This window comes from Notolepis coatsorum (genome assembly GCF_963971535.1).
Source record: "Notolepis coatsorum genome assembly, chromosome: 2".
Lineage (NCBI taxonomy): Eukaryota > Metazoa > Chordata > Actinopteri > Aulopiformes > Paralepididae > Notolepis > Notolepis coatsorum.
This window is the reverse complement of record NC_140166.1, coordinates 137,653,299-137,671,118: the sequence shown is the minus strand read 5'-3', so window position 1 is coordinate 137,671,118 and position 17,820 is coordinate 137,653,299. Positions and strand designations below refer to the sequence as shown.

General features: G+C 42.3%; 1 protein-coding gene across 1 annotated transcript; it reads right to left on the bottom strand.

Annotated features, from left to right (window-relative positions):
* Nucleotides 1–8,770: 8,770 nt before the first annotated feature.
* has1 (hyaluronan synthase 1) lies at nt 8,771–14,034 on the bottom strand (the record flags this gene model as incomplete). Its single annotated transcript, XM_084307585.1, has 4 exons — nt 8,771–9,446; nt 10,602–10,734; nt 12,261–12,486; nt 13,345–14,034. The coding sequence occupies 4 exons, from the start codon at nt 14,032–14,034 to the stop codon at nt 8,771–8,773; spliced, it is 1,725 nt and encodes a 574-aa protein (XP_084163711.1).
* Between the last annotated feature and the right edge of the window lie 3,786 nt (nt 14,035–17,820).

Below are 17,820 nucleotides of genomic sequence, written 5' to 3'. Positions count from 1 at the left end.
TTACTGTCGTGTAGTATATCTAGATGGGCTCCGTCACACCGACTGCACCTTTTCTTTAGGCGGCATTCGGCTGCCATGTGACTGCGCGCACATCGGTAACAGCGCCTGTTGGACTTTATCCATTGACTCACTTCTTCTGCATTCATCTTTGTGAACAGGTCACATTGTGACAGCCAGTGTTCCTTCTCGCAGTAGGGGCACACCATCTTCCACTTCTCTTTTCTCGAGGGGGTACTGTGGCTCTTACTGCTCGGTACTGACTCTGATTGGTGCATGACAGTCACCGATCTTCTTCCATCGTTTATTCTCCTGGGTCCCTCTCTGGAGCTTGGCGTGCTCCGCACGAACGTATCCAGTCGTAAGCTGCTGACTTCTCTCGCCAGGAAGTCGGCTAGATCGAGGAGGGATGGGTCGGGACCGTTAGGATCACGGTGGTCTCTCTGCCGCCTAAAACGCTCTTGTCTGGCGGGTGGCAGCTTCTCTAAAATCCTCTCGACGTTAGAGTTGGCGTATAGCTCGTGCATGCCCTTTTCCCGTTGCGCTCCCAGCATCCCTACCAGGGACTGCACTTTTATAGACAGGTCGTCTAATGAGCGATTGTCTGTTGCTGGGGGTAGGCGATCAATATGCCTTATCTCTTGGATTACGTAATCCCATATACGTCCATATCTCTGGTCCAGCGCTGCTAGAGCCGCGGTGTATGGGGTCGTAGAGGTGGCATAGGCTAGCGCTATATTGTGCGCTCGCGGTACTTTCAGGTGCTTCAGTAATATTGCATACTTGTGGCGTTCATCAACGACGTCCACCATCATTGTCTCTAAGCACATCCGGAGCTCCGTGTACTGTGCTCGATTCTCATAGGTGAAGTCTGGAAACATCGGCGTGGCAATGTATGACGCCGTGGATGGCTGATACATCGGCGAGCGTTGGGGGAGAGACCTCCTAGGCGAGTCTCCTCTTGCGCCTCTCTGTGGGCTGGTACCGGCAGGGTACCATGGCCCGCTGGTCCAGGTGCTATTCCTCGGGGCTGGTCGTGCGTCGTGCTCACCCGTGAATAGAGTCGGGGGTCTGTAGCGCAGCGCCGCGGGGGTATAGCCTGGGCTGTACTGGACCTCCTGGTCCGGTGGAGTACTGTGCTGTCGTCGGGCTTGGTTCTCCTCCTCTCCCTCTTCTTCTTCTATCAGGTCCTCTAGATCCTGTAGTCGTTTATTTAGCTTCTCCGCAGTGTATGCCGCTCCTTCCTTGTAGCTGGGTCTCGCTTGGACCGGTCTGGGAAGGGGGTCTGCGGGGGGTATAGGCTTGGTCTGTTGGTCAAGTTCAGGGTCGCTTGCTCGGTTAGGAGACGCTGCCCTTGACTGTTGTCTCGACGAGTTCCTTGAACCCCTGGCGGAGGGAGAGGGTGTTGCCTTGAGGATCAGCTGCTCCATTAGTTGCGCTTGTAACTTGTCGCGCTCGGCTTCGCGCTTGGTGAGATCTGCTTCTCTTTGGGCACCGGCAGCGGCGCACTGGGCGTCGGCCCGGTCTCTTGCCATATTCTCTTCCGTCTGAAGGCGTCTCATCTCCAGGCGTATGCGCTCTTCTTCGCTCCGTTGCTGCGCTTGGAGTTGTTCGCGCTCGATAAGCATCTGTGCTTGGAGTCGATCGCGTTCACCCTGAAGTCGATCGCGTTCACCCTGAAGTCGATCGCGTTCGGTAGAGGCTGTCAGGCTGACGAGGAACGCCTGTGATAGCATCCTCTCCGCTTCGCTGGGGGAAGACGGTTGTAGAGGTGAGCCGCTCCTGACGGTACTCGTTGGGGAGTCCCGGAGCTCTATTTCCTCGGCGCTCTCCTCCTCTTCTTCCGTGCAGAGTTCTCTCTCTGTAGGGTTGTCTTCCTCCCGGGGCTGGTCGGGGACTACTTCTTCGGTATTGGCGGGGGGTAAAGGCATGTCAGCTCCCTCCTGGTCCCCACCGTGAGCTTGGTCAGTTACATTAGAACCCACTAGGGCCTCTGTGGTCGGGGAAACCTGGTCGTTAAGGTCAGACATAATTTTACTTTCTACTTTTACCGCGTTTACCGTTTGTCGAAGGCTAGGTAGTTGACTGACAGCGTAATCCTCTAAGTACTGAGGTGGCTGTCGTCTGCGCTGCGGGCGTTCTACGTTAGGAGGACCGTTTCGTGGAGTGTTCATCATAGGCCATTCCAATATTAATAACACTATATTAATATTACACTAGTTACCCTCCGGCTCGAAGGACCAATTGTAACTGAGGGGTACAATTCCCTGACTGTATTGATAAGTATGGTATCATTAAACCACTACCGCTTGTACTTTAACTTCTGGCCATCCAGTACATGATATAGATATGATGAACACTTTCCCACCTGATGAAACGAAGTCCACACAAATGTATAAATCGAATATTTTATATAGCAAAGGGTATATACAACGTTCACTTAATGACATTTATGATTTGAAATGCACTTGTAAGGCAAATGAGTATTCGTAGGTAAATCAACATTGAATGTCCAATCTCTGGTTACGCAGGGAGCAAGTATACAACCTGGTTCTTTAGGGAACTATAGCGATGGTACTTAAATGATTATAGCTGGATACACTAAAGGGGGGGGTCCCGCTGGTTGTAAGTCAGTAGGGGGGGGGTTAGGAGAGCCGCTGGCGGTATCCCATCTGGCCGACGATTTCTTGGGAGAATTCAGAGTGCTGAACACGGTGCCCACAGAACCTCGGTCCGCAGATGAATACAGCTGGGCCCTCTGGTGGACGGTAGCTGCCGGTCCACAACGAAGAGACGTGAGGCGACCTCACTCGGGGTAGAGCGCCGTCTCACCTGGACTCCTCTCGGGGGGTAGTTCCAACACTCAGCAGTGTTGGCTGTTATCCATGGCATAATCAAAGCACCCAAAGCACGTAGATAATCCAAGCCGTGGAGGGCTCGCCGTCGTCCGGGTGAAGTAATCCAATGTACAGGTCCACTCGTCCTGGCCCGGAGCTCCTCGGATGCAAGCACCACACGTGGTCTGCCCAGCCTGGTTAAGACTCCAGATAACGTCAGGAACGATGGGGGTACTGCTCACTTTATAACTCTAACCGAACGATGCACCATACATAATAGACTATTATTAACTTAATAGAAATACGTCCCACTCGACGGTATAGTGCCAAACTATGACAATTCAACTATTAATCCACACGATGTCTCAATGCCTATTCTGAGGCCAAGTAGGCCATACTGCACCACACGTGCGTCGTGGGTGAGGCTTCACGTCTGTTACTAGGTTGGAGGGTAAAGGACTAATGGACTAAAAGAAAGTTCTACTTTACTTGCGCCATATATATATGCGCTGTGAACAAATAGTACCATTCGTATTTCACCAGACGTATTCCTACGCGGAACCGGGCTTGTAACGACATGTTCGTCGGCACGATTGAACTTGAACCAAGGGGCTTGGCTGCTGGCGCCAGGTTCTCGTCCAATGGTAGAATGAAACTATTATGGGCTGTTAGTAGACTAAAGGGATATTCAGTGTATATGTACAAGGAATATACAGGGGATATCAAACGATATACAAATACTATTAAATATATATCCATAAATAAATATATATATTCGGTTTAATCTGATCCTTCACAACAGGGGGGGCTCGCGTTTAAATCTCGCACAGGGCCTCGCATTTCTCCCAGGCGGCCCTGTATATACGTTTATATATATATTAGAGCTGGGCCGTTAACGGCGTTAACGTGCTGCGTTAACGCTATACTAGTATCGCGCGATAATATAATTAACGCATTAATCTAAAAAAAGATTTTTTTTTTTTTATTTTTTTTTTACCTTTATTTACCCAGGGTAGGTTCGCTGAGCACAGATGCTCTTTTTCAGGAACGCCCTGCTTCACATTCACACAGTTCCATTCACACCTGGGAGCTGCCCAGTACAACCACAGTTGACACCATTGGCCACTGAGCAACTCCACTGGAGCAGTTGATTCAAGCCATGTCACATAGTTCAAGTTTGAAATGATTCTTTCTGTTTTGCTCCTGAGAGTGTGCTAGATACTGTACTGTACTGGTAATATTATTTATTTGTGTTAACTTCTGAATAAAACAACTTATTAAACACAAGTACATCTTATTGAACATTATTTTGATATTTCATTACCAATTATCATAGCAAAACAGCTTTTTCAAACAGTCTGTAATGCATTTTGGAAACGGGAGATGGGCTCATGGTGTAATGGGCCACCTGGCCTGAGAAACATAAGGAGGAAAGAAAAAGTAAGGACTTACTTCTGGTCATTATTTGGGTAGAACACACATATTTTGAATGCCTTCGGCAGGTTTTTTTTTTTTTATTTGAGCCATTTTAATCTAGATTAATCTAGATTAAATCCAGGATTGCAGATAGATTAATCTAGATTAAAAAAATTAATCTATGCCCACCTCTAATATATATACATACGGTGTAATGATCTCCCCTCTCCCCTCCAGGTAGGATTGCATCCAGCTCACTGATAGACTATCAAAACCAATTGCTTTTAGCTTGTCAATCAGAATGGAGTGATTGACAGTGTCGAAAGCCTTTCGACGATTTGTTACAACCTCTACTTGTACCATCCCTGACTGACTAATGGATAAATAATGTAGCTGAACTACTTTTTCAAAGTAGTGTGTTTGACAAACACCATTTTTGTGAGAGTAGCTAAGATGTAGTTTAACTTCTTTCACTGTGAAGTAGGAGGTTCGTTAAGTAAACTACAATTTCCACAACACTGGTATTACAAAACAGGGTGTTGCTCACTCAATGCACTGTAATTGACTGTAAAGTGTGCTTTACAGCCTTTCTCAAAGGTAGAAGTCAGAGCTCCACCCATAGATATTACGTAAAACAAACTTGGATGTACCAAACAGAACACCAAACACTGTCCCTCCCAACAGTATATCACACAGTGCAAAGTAAATAAAAACACAATCCCTCACAACTCATTTGAAAGGTTAATATGGACCTTTTGTTAGAAGGCATATTGTCAAAATGGTAAGGTTTTGGCATATATATTCTGAAAAGTAGACCAACAGATAAATGATAGCTATATAAATGTACTGGTCTTGTTTGATACAGACCTTTTTTTTCTCACCTGGCAAAAGTTTTTCTCCACACATAATTATATGTTGGTTTCATTATAAGAAGGTAGAGAAAATAAACAACAAAGTTGTAATACAGTAATTTCGAAACCAAAAGTGGCTGAAACCTCACAGATAAGCACCACCATAAGATAAGATAAGATGTGTTTTTATTAGGGATGGATGCAATATTGTTATTGTTTTATCTTTTTACCGATACCGATATTTTCCGATATCACATTTTACTGCCGATATCGGCCGATAATATTGGTCGGCCGATAATATCGGCCATCCCTAGTTTTTATTGTTCATTGAAGTTGAAGATCAAAGGCTCCATTTTGTTTACATCCTGTGTACCACGGTAGGTGGTTTTAACAGAGTGCAGAATGGACAATAAAAACACATCTTATCTCACGGTGGTGCTTATTTGTGAGGTGTCAGTCGCTTTTGGTTTTTTCGAAATTACTGTATTATCTGTATGATACAGATAGACAGTACTGTTACATCCAGACATTTATGACATACCAGGAGGAGTGGAGAAGGCCACAGTCACCACACCAGGGCCATCCTAACAGACCTGTGCCGTCCGGCCGGGGTATAAAACAAACCTGGGCAAGTGCGCCAATAAGTTCAGTGGAGCGGCACATTGGCATAGGCTGCTGCCACATGTCTGCCACACGCATGCGTATATGTCACAAATCGCTGCTGTCGGGACAAAACCTCATAACTCCAAAAACCCAACTTTTCAGCAGATGAAAAAAACTAACACAGATTTGAGGGTGAATAGAGTTAGGAGGTTTAGACAGATGATCGGTTGAATGCTTTCCCATTGTTTAAACTTTGTAAAACCCACACACACATATGGAGGATGATCTACGGAGTTGATTTATATAATAAAAAAAAATTCAAAAAATGGAGTTATGAGGTTTTGTCCCGACAGCAGCGAAATGTAACAGTACTATATACCTGTATGTCATGTATGTCCCTATGTCATAAATGTCATGATGTCATGTATGTTGGGTATGTCATAAATGTCACTATGAATTGAAAATGGGGGACCCTGATGTAAACAAGACAAACGTCTTTCTCTGGTCTGCATCCCCTTAACAATTGTGTGTATTGAGCCTTACTGTATTGTACCCATTCTGCAATCTGTTAAATAAAGTTTTCATTCATTCATTCATTCATTCATTCATTCATTCATTCATTCATTCATTCATTCATTCATTCATTCATCCATTCTTCATTCACAGATAAAGAGCATAGCTAGCCAACCTCTTTTTAAAAGGAGGGTCAAAACATGGCTCACAGACAATACAGTATTAGCGCTTAGCCATGGGAGGTAGGTGACCAATGGTGTGTAATGTCTACTAATGATGACTCACCAACAAGGTTGCCGCTTTTCATGTCATCCTTTGGATTATTTTGTCTTGCAATTTTCCATGAAATCAAATCAAATGAAATCCATCAGTGACACAAAACACATAACAGACAATACAATACAAAAGAAGTAGGCCTGCAATAAAGTAAAATATAGTCAACTGCTAGATATATAATACCACTTTCCCTTGACTGCCAGAAGTGTACCTTCTTGCTTGGGGGCGACAGTCGCTCGGGAGGTAGAGCAGTCGTCTGGTAATCAGAAGGTTCCGAGTTCGATTCCCGCTCCCCCCGTGGTAGCGTGTCGAAGTGTCCTTGAGCAAGACACTTAAACACCTAACTGCTCCCGATGAGCAGGTCGGCACCTCGCATGGTCAACTCCGCCGTTGGTGTGTGAATGTGTGAGTGAACGGGTGAATGTGAGGAACAAATTGGATAAAAGCATTATATAAATGCAGTCCATTTACCATTTTACTGACTTGTCGCACATAATTTGTAAGCCGCTGAATAAATGTAAATGTAGTGTGCTATATATATCATGCCAGTTAGGGTACCTTGTGTATACTGCACATACTGTTTACTTTTACTCTCACGCATAGTATATATTCAGAATGTTTATTGCCTATATTTATTGTAACGTATAATATAACCAATAGGGCAATAGGGCAATCTTATTTTTCTCATATTTTATATTCAGAGTCGATTATATTGTTTACACTCTTTATTTTTCTCATATTATATATTCAGATCAAATTGTATTGCCTATATTTATGTCTTTCTACTATTACCCTGCCCATACCTGTGCCTCCCCTCCCCCATCCTGCTATGATGCCCGAATTTCTCAGAAGGGATTAAAGGAATATCTTATCATATCTTAGCTTATGTTATCTGTGTCCTCTGAATTCTTTCACACGACTATGATGGACAGTAATGACAGCCAATGAGGCGCGCTGTGTGAGTGTAACATGGCAAATGAACAGGTCTAGCACTGGGCCATGGTCGCAATCAAAAATTCAACTCAACAAGTAGCCTGATTTGTGCATCACAGAAAATATTTTATTGTGCATTTTTATCAAAATCCCCAAATCATTCATTCATTCATTCACATTTTTAAACAATCTCCAGCATGTGTGACAATGTGTATTGCATAGAAAAATAATGTGCATAAACAATTCATACAAGTTCTTTAAAACATCCGGTCAGCAATATAAAAAGTGCATTTCTTCACATCGAGAGAAAAGTTGATAGTAACTAGACAACGATATATATACATTGTTGCATGACACATCTACAGTGTACACTCCATGCATAGATACTGTAGATAGATTATTGATTCCATTCAAAGGAACGACACAGTTTGATCTCCTCTCTGCAACATCATCATCATCATCATCATCATCATCATCATTGCCTCATCAAATAATCTAGTTTTCCAGAAGAGGGGTCACATTTGTCTATGTTTGTTTACATATTTTACCCTCCACAAGATAACCGAGTTATTTACAGTGCTGCTAAAGGTCCAGTCCCGCTTCCAGTGCAATATCGTGAAAGGTCCAGTATTTAGATGCAAGTAAAGGGTTCCGCCTCAAGTACATGTACTCCATACACATTCATACAGTTTGATCAAGCCACTATTTACACACACTGTAACATAGAGAGCCCTTGTCCGTGAGCCTATGGCTCTAGATAAATATAGCACTCATCCTTAAACAAAAGAAAATGTGCTTATCTAAATATGATACATTTACATGTACATTTTGTGATACCTAAATAAACTCTTAAATAGCACACAAATAAGTCACAATCAATGGAAGGATCTCTAGTAAACCTTAATAAATATCATAGTCTGACGTGTCCTGAGAGGCACTGAAATGCCTTCAATGCAGATGTGCAACATACTGGTATATATACGAAAACATTTTATATATCTACTAATCGGTTTTTTTCTCGACACCGCTATTTGTTTGTGAAGCATTCGGTATTTAGGCAGTTGTTCCCCTGCATCACGAAAGAACACGGATATATCCATATTATTATATCGTCGGCGGTATCGATCGCTTCTTCACATCGCTCGCTCCTTCATACGTCGCACGGTCCTCTCGCCCGACTCTCGCCGAGGCTGCGTGAAAAGCCCCTTCTTCAAGGACAGTTACCACGAGACTAAATAAATACACGTCTTATGACATCGGGAATAAAAAAACGCACACGACAACAGCGTCCAAATAAATTAAGTATTTCCTGTCCTTTTTTGGTCCCCTTAGCCACATCGCCTCCTACACGCTCACCTTGTAGTTTCGCATGCGGCTTCTACACGACCTACGGAACCACACCCAGTAGAGGGTGATCATGAAGACCCAGTAGCACACGTAGGCGACGCAGCCGTAGATCAGAAACTCCGTCTCCATTATCTTCCCGGCGGTCTGCCAGCCCATCCGGCTCTCCTTGTAGATGGTGTAGCACAGCCCGCTGAGCAAGATGGCCGCCCACACCGACAGCGGGAGCAGGGGCATGTAGTTGCCCACCATCTTGCGCCGGCCCGACGTGCCCCAGCTGCTCTTGTTCATGGTGAGGATGGCAAAGTACTTGGCGGGCAGCAGGCTGGTCATGTAGAGGACGGAGTAGAGGGACATGAACACCATGACGAAGTCGCGGCGCAGGACACAGGCGTAGGCCGCCTTCAGCAGGCCGATGAGCTGGATGCAGCACAGGACCCAGAGGATGTCCCACAGGGAGCCCACCCAGAACAGCTGTATGATGGTGGCGGTGACGAAGAAGGGGAAGATGCCCGAGACAATGGACTCGTAGGTCATCCAGAGGTGGTGCTTGTGCCACCACATGGCGTTGTACAGCCACTCGCGGAAGTAGGACTTGCTCCAGCGGGTCTGCTGGCTCAGCCAGCGGAGGAACTGGCCGGGCGTCTCCGTGTAGCACTTGGCGCGCGCGGTGTACCTTTGAGAGAGAGGGGAGGTTATAGGAAGATGAAAAGTGAGAATTCCAACATTTTAGGTTTACAATTTCTTTTTTTTATTATTATTAGTAGTAGTATTTTTACAGCTTTTTCTGGTCACGCAGGACCGATAGAGGAGAGGGAGAACGGGAGGAGATGTGGGGAAGACATGCGACAAATATAGGCGGGAGCGGGAGGCGAACCGGGGACAGCTGCGTAGGACAGTCCGTGGGTGTGCGAGGCACTATGCGATGCGCCACGAGGGCGCCCCAGGTTTACAATTTCAACATCAACTAAAACACAACTCTTCAAACAATATCTTTAAAAAAAAATTAAAAATAAAGCTAACATCCTTACTGTCTTTTTACTACCCTACTAGTCTTTTTACTACTCCTCTTTTGTACCCTGCTACTATACTACTACCTATCATGCTAATATGTCTATAGGACTATGGTTTTTACGCTATTTGACGAACAATGCCACCTGACCCTTGGCCACTGACTTGTTGAGAGATTTACCCTTCCTGCTGACTTGTTGAGAGATGTACCCTTCCTGCTGACTTGTTCACAACTTGTGAAGTCGCTTTGGCTAAAGGTAATGACTAAATATACATGTAAATGCACTAATACACTCACAGTACACACTCACTTTAAATAAACTCACTGTAGCACCCACTTTACCCACTTTAGACACTTTAACACACTTTATATTTATTGGTAAAGAGATTTGCACTACAACTCATACCTCATTGCACCTTACCCTAAGTTGTACCTCATCCCATTTCTGCATTGTACTGTATATTGTATTGTAACTCAGCTACTTTTTCTCTACTCTGCATTGTATATTGTATATGTATATTGAACACTTTTGTTTTGTTTACACTTGTCTACGTACTTGACTTTCTATTTTATACTTATTTTATACTTATTTTATACTTATCTATTTTTATCTAGCACACTCTCAGGAGCAAAACAGAAAGAAGCATTTCATATAAAAGTATTCTGTATTTTTGTACGACAACTAATAAAGAAACTTGAAACTAAATGGGTAGTTCCATTTGACACTAGTGATCTTCAACTAACACATCACATCAAAGGTAGTGGTGCACTGTGTCATTTTAGTACAATACAGTGTTAGAGCGCTGAGAGCCGACGTACTTTGTGGCGTAGCCCATGCTCAGCATGCGGTTTGTGAGATGCCTGTCGTCCCCGAACGTACAGTGAGTTCCCAGGAACATCTGGTTGTACCACGACTCCAGGAACTGCTGGAGGAGGTCGTTCCTGTACAGACCTGAACGTCGAGGAACCATGGAAACACAACAAAACAGAGATTATAACAAATGTATTATAGAATAATAATTAAAAATAGAAAAAGAAAGAACCTTTTTACGGTCTTATGCTATCATGCGCTCTTCCACTAATTAATCTCCCTTGTCTTTATTTCTACCCACTATGCTAATATGTCTCTACTAATATGCACTCAACACTGCAGCACCCAAGTTTCAACACTGTTTGATGAACATTGTTACTCAGCTGAAAGAGTTGTACCCTTCCTTCCTGCTGACTTGTCGTACAGAACTTGAAAATGTATTACCACCACTAATTCTAACTATGATGACCAAAGGAATTTGCACAGCAATTATGTTTATAAGCAAATTGCCAATGATCATAAACACCCTAACCACACTGTTACCTTAAACTAATCATAACCCTAACCTTAACCACACTATTACCTTAAACTAATCATAACCTTAACCCTAACCTTAACCACACTGTTACCTTGAACTAACTTTAACCCTAACCACACTGTTACCTTGAACTAACTTTAACCCTAACCACACTGTTACCTTGAACTAACTTTAACCCTAACCACACTGTTACCTTGAACTAACTTTAACCCTAACCACACTGTTACCTTGAACTAACTTTAACCCTAACCACACTGTTACCTTGAACTAACTTTAACCTTAACCCTAACCTTAACCACACTGTTACCTTAAACTAACCTTAACCTTAACCCTAACCTTAACCACACTGTTACCTTAAACTAACCTTAACCTTAACCCTAACCTTAACCACACTGTTACCTTAAACTAACCTTAACCTTAACCCTAACCTTAACCACACTGTTACCGTAAACTAACCTTAACCTTAACCCTAACCTTAACCACACTGTTACCTTAAACTAACCTTAACCTTAACCCTAACCTTAACCACACTGTTACCTTAAACTAACCTTAACCTTAACCCTAACCTTAACCACACTGTTACCTTAAACTAACATTAACCTTAACCCTAACCTTAACCACACTGTTACCTTAAACTAACTTTAACCTTAACCCTAACCTTAACCACACTGTTACCTTAAACTAACTTTAACCTTAACCCTAACCTTAACCACACTGTTAACCTTAAACTAACCTTAACCTTAACCCTAACCTTAACCACACTGTTACCTTAAACTAACCTTAACCTTAACCCTAACCTTAACCACACTGTTACCTTAAACTAACCTTAACCTTAACCTTAACCACACTGTTACCTTAAACTAACCTTAACCTTAACCCTAACCTTAACCACACTGTTACCTTAAACTAACTTTAACCTTAACCCTAACCTTAACCACACTGTTACCTTAAACTAACTTTAACCTTAACCCTAACCTTAACCACACTGTTACCACACTGTTAACCTTAAACTAACCTTAACCTTAACCCTAACCTTAACCACACAGTTACCTTAAACTAACCTTAACCCTAACCTTAACCACACTGTTACCTTAAACTAACCCTAACCCTATAAGTGCCTTCTCCTTACCCAGCGGGCCGCTGATGCAGGACACACAGTTGAAGAAGGACTGGCAGGACCTCTCGATGTTAAAGGCCATCCAGTAGCGCAGGCTGCTCATGAAGCTGATGTAGGACTCCTTCAGGTTGAGGATCATCACGTCTCCCCCCACAGCGCCGTACCTGGGATCGCTCTCCAGCACCTTGCACAGCTCCAGCGTGGCCAGAGGGTCCAGCATAGTGTCTGAGTCACATACCTGGAAGATAAGATGAGATAAGATTATTATTCCTTTGGGGGGAAATTCTGGCGTAATATAGCAGCATGGGGGGGGGGGGAGGGGAGGTATACAGGTGGGCAGGGTAATAGTAGAAAGACATAGAAATAGGCAATACAATTAGATCTGAATATAAACATGAATGAATTAATGAATGAATGAAAACTTTATTTAACAGATTGCAGAATGGGTACAATACAGTACGGCTCAATACATACAATTGTTAAGGGGATGCAGACCAGAGAAAGACGTTAGTCTTGTTTCCATCAGGGTCCCCCATTTTCAATTCGGTTATATTATACGTTACAATAAATATGGGCAATAGGGAATTTGAATCTGAATATATGCTATATGAGTAAGAGTCAAAGTAAATGGTATACAGTATACAGTATAGACAAGGTGGTACCCTAACTGGCTGATATATACGTCAAGATGGCAGAGATAGCAGTGTAAAAAAGGATAAACAAATTTCAAATGTTTTTTTTAGCATCTTTATGAAAGTCACCGCACGCTAACGCCTTTATCATTTTTGTGAAAAGAAAAAGCGGATAAATAAAACGCAATTTTTTTTTTTTGCGATCTCTCTCCTAAACAGTACTGTATTTATTTGTATATCTTGTATGTCATAAATGTCAGGATGAAACAGTACTGGATATCTGTATGTCATAAATGTCTTGATGAATTGAAAATGGGGGACCCACGCATGATGTAAACAAGACGAAAGTATTTTTCTGGTCTGCATCCCCAATTGTTTGTATTGAGTCGTACTGTATATTGTACCCATTCTGCAATCTGTTAAATAAAGTGTTCAATCAATTCAATCAATCAATCAAACCTTACCTGTATGTAATCAACCGAAGAGCCCAGTGCTTTGAACGCCGTGTACATCACCTCCCTCTTTCCGCCCCACTGCTGCATGATGCACACGCACCTCGTGCTGTCGATCATGTGTTCCACCTGCTTCCTCTGAGGGTCCTCGCCGTCCACCACACAGTCCCCTGCCGCCGGGCCCCCCTCCTCCTGTTCCCCGGCCGCGGCAACGGGGTCCCACGTGTGGTAGTTGTTCTTCCACACGAGGCAGCCGGGGTCTTGGTCCGCGAACACCTCGCGGAACATCTCCAGCATGTAGAGGTCGTCCTCCGTGTTCCCGTCCACCACCATGATGACGCGCATGAGCTCCGGCGGGTACCTGAGCGCCCGCACGGACTCCAGGCACTTCCTGAGGTACGCCGGGTCCTCCTGGTAGGCGGAGATGGTGAAGCCGATGGTCTTGGTGAAGGTGCAGGGCTCCGTGATGCGCGCCCTCATCCGCCGGTGCTCCAGGAAGGCGAAGAAGCTCTGGACCACCACGTGGAGCGACAGCAGCAGACCGTAGAAGCCGAAGGAGACGATGCCGTGCGGGGAGGTGGCCAGCTGGAAACCCGCCACGTAGGCCCACACCATCACGCCCAGCACCGCCAGGGCGAAGAGGAACGTGAAGAGAGCGCGGACTATCGAGCCCAATCTCTTTATGATCGGTTTCAGCTCCATCTATTTTTCTTATTAAGCTGCAAAAAAAGAGAAAGAAGATGTCACTCTCTATTCCACTATGAATTGAAAATGGGGGACCCTGATGTAAACAAGACGAAGGTCTTTCTCTGGTCTGCATCCCCTTAACAATTGTGTGTATTGAGCCGTTTTACTGTATTGTACCCATTCTGCAATCTGTTAAATAAAGTTTTCATTCATTCATTCATTCATTCATTCATTCATTCATTCATTCATTCATTCAAAATGTTTTATGGGGCCCTGATATAAGATATCCCTTTATCGATCACAGGATCATAGCAGCATGGGGGGGGGGGGGTACATGTATGGGCAGGGTAATATTAGTAGAAATTAATATAGGCAATACAATTAGATCTGAAACAGATGAGAAATAATAAACAGCCTAAAGTCAACACATTTCAATACATTGTAGAAAAGAAAAGAAAATTACGGGAAATTCACTGTATTATTTTACAGATTACTTTTCTTTTTCTACTTTAAGTGTAAATGCCATACAAATACATTAAATTACATTAAATTACATTTTATAAAAATATGAAATAAAGGTTGTAATCTGTAAATGTATTTATTTTACTGTAATTTGACAGTAAGTATTTGGCAACCGTTGCTGCCAGACATTTACCGTTTTTTAACAATAACTATACAAGCATGGTTATCAATGACAACTCTTTAATATTGTGCCAATGATTGCCTTTTATGATAAGATATATAGGTTGCATTTTACTATAACAGCCACCGGAAACAATAAACAGAGATTATGACCATAACGTTAACAACACCGACCATAATTAAACCATGCATATACCCGCGTCAAATTATAGCACGAAGGAGCTACAGAGGACTTTCATCATATCATATCATCATTATCTGAAATGATAAAAAAAAAAAAAAAAAAAAAAAAAAAATCTAACCCCGACTAACCTTAATGTCATGCACTTGTCCTAATAAACTAACCTACACTGTAACACGCAACACTTTGATGAACATTGTTACTCAGCTGATAGAGTTATACCCTTCTTGCTGTCTTGTCGCACAGAACTTGTAAGTCGCTTTGGATAAAAGCGTCAGCTAAATGACTAAATGTAAATGTAAAAATGTATATTCATCTCATAATCATATATAGACGCACAAGCACAACAGGGACGTTTTAAGAAAAGGTAAAAGTCACAAAATATCCTACCATATATACAGCAACAAAATCAATGTTTTTGTTTGATTCATCATCATCATTCTTCAAAAGATATCATTAGAATTCATGACGTATAGCCTGATAATGATTGACAACCAATCAATGTATAAAGAATTGTTGACCACCCAGACGTTGTTTGTTTTTAAATGTTATATGGTATAATTATATATATATTATAAACTACGTTAGCAGGTACTGGTTGACTGCGACCGACTCATCCATAACTGGAATATAACTGGATATTAATCGTAAAAAAAAATGAAAGGAAATAAACTCACTATAATATCACAGATCAGTTTTAGTATTATTATTACCTGATGTCAAATTCCTCGGGTGTTGAATTTGCGACGCATCCAACTCGCGCTCTCTTCACTAGCTGTCTGGCAACATGTGCAGAAGTTGGCATGCTTTATAGAGGGACTGGAAACACACACTTCTTAATCATGGAGCCAGATGTGGACCATGTTCACTGAGAAATTAACAATCTGCGCCCATTGACTCAGCAGCAGCAGTGCGTCAGAAGAGAGGAGGTGGTCTCTCAGCTCAGTGGATTGAAGATGTATCAGACATGTGTGTTTTCCAGGAAGGCTTAGTTATGTTGTTTTGTGTTTCACCATGGTAATTAGTTACCTAGTTAAATTACACTACTGTGTGTCGTCTATAAAAAAAATGGTGTTTGTATAATTGTTACTTTATTGTATATAAATACCAGCTTTTTCATTTTGTTAATATTTTTTTTTTTTTATTCCTTTATTATGCTGTCGAGCAAACTGAGAGTAAGAATCAATCACATTGTACTTGTTGCATATGGCAAATAATCTGAATCTGAATCTTAATATAATAAGATAATAATCTCGATATATGCTATACCCGTGCTGTTGGGCTAAGTATCACATTGGCAATTAGAGATGATTTATTTTATACTGTATTCAGATCTAATTCTGTCTTTCTACTATTACCCTGCCCATACCTGTACCTGATTGAATTGATTGATTGATTGATTGATTGATTGATTGATTGATTGATTGATTGGTTGGTTGGTTGATTGATTGATTGATTGATTGATTGATTGATTGATTGATTGATTGACTAATATATCAATTAGTCACTCCCCCATGCTGCTATGACGCCCGAATTTCCACAAGGGGATCAATAAAGGAATATCTTATCTTATCTTGTCTTATATAATATTGCCTTGCTTTGTCTGTAATATGTAATGCATATAAATTTTTTAGAATGTATATCTTTGACTGTGTATTCTTATTATTGACTACCTAAATGTTTATTGTGAGCGATCTGTGGTGCTGAATTTCCCTCGGGATTAATAAAGTACTTCTATTCTATTCTATTCTATTTTATTCTGGATTGATATAGCCTACTTGATGTTTAAAGAATATATAATAATAATAATAATAATAATAATAATAATAATAATAATAATAATAATAATAATAATAATAATAATAATAATAATAATAATAATAATAATAATAATAATAATAATAATAATAATAATAATAATAATAATAATAATAATAATAATAATAATAATAATAATAATAATAATAATAATAATAATAGCCGCACTAGAAACACACTGCAATTAGAAACTGGCCCCGGTAACTGTCCAAATGCCCACCCAACCCCCTCCAATGTACAGTTTCTTCCCCTTCGAAAATATATTTTTTCTTTTAAGATCTCTTTCTCTTAAGAAAGTGAATACCAGGAAGGCAGCAGGACTGGACGGTATCCCCGGCCGCGTCCTAAAAGTCTGTGCCGACCAATTGGCCCCGGTATTCACGGACATATTCAACCTGTCCTTAGAACAGGCTGTCATCCCCATCTGTCTGAAGAAGTACACCATTATCCCTGTACCCCAAAAAATCCATGCCCGCTTGCCTCAACGACTACCGCCCTGTAGCTCTCACCTCCATAGCCATGAAGTGCTTTGAGAAGCTTGTGAAGGGCTACATCTGTTCCTCCCTCCCCATCAACATGGACCCCCTGCAATTTGCATATCGCCCCAACAGGTCCACGGAGGATGCCATAGCCCATGTGCTGCACACAGCAGCATCACACCTGGACAAATGTGTATGCAAATGCAATGTAATAGCAATGTGAGAATGCTATTGATTGACTACAGCTCAGCATTCATTCTGCCTGGTATGGAAACAGCAAGGTACAGGACAAGAAGGCCCTACAGAGAGTGGTGCGCTCAGCTGAGCGTATTATGGGTATTGCACTACCACCCCTGCAGGTCTTATATAACAAGAGGTGCAAATCCAGAGCCTGCAGAATAATGAAAGACCCTCACCACCCCAACAACAGCCTGTTCAAGCAAACACCAGCAACTAGGACAGAGAGACTTTGGCTCAGCTTCTTCCCCCATGCCATCAGAGTCTTGAACACCGAACTCTCCACACACAAGCACACATGAGCACACACACAACACACACACTGTATACGCTCACACACTAACAGTCACTTTAGCATGAACACACACACACACATGCTCCACACCCTCAACTCACGGTCACTTTACACAATGGAAAGGTCACTTTTAAAAAAAAGAATGGGAG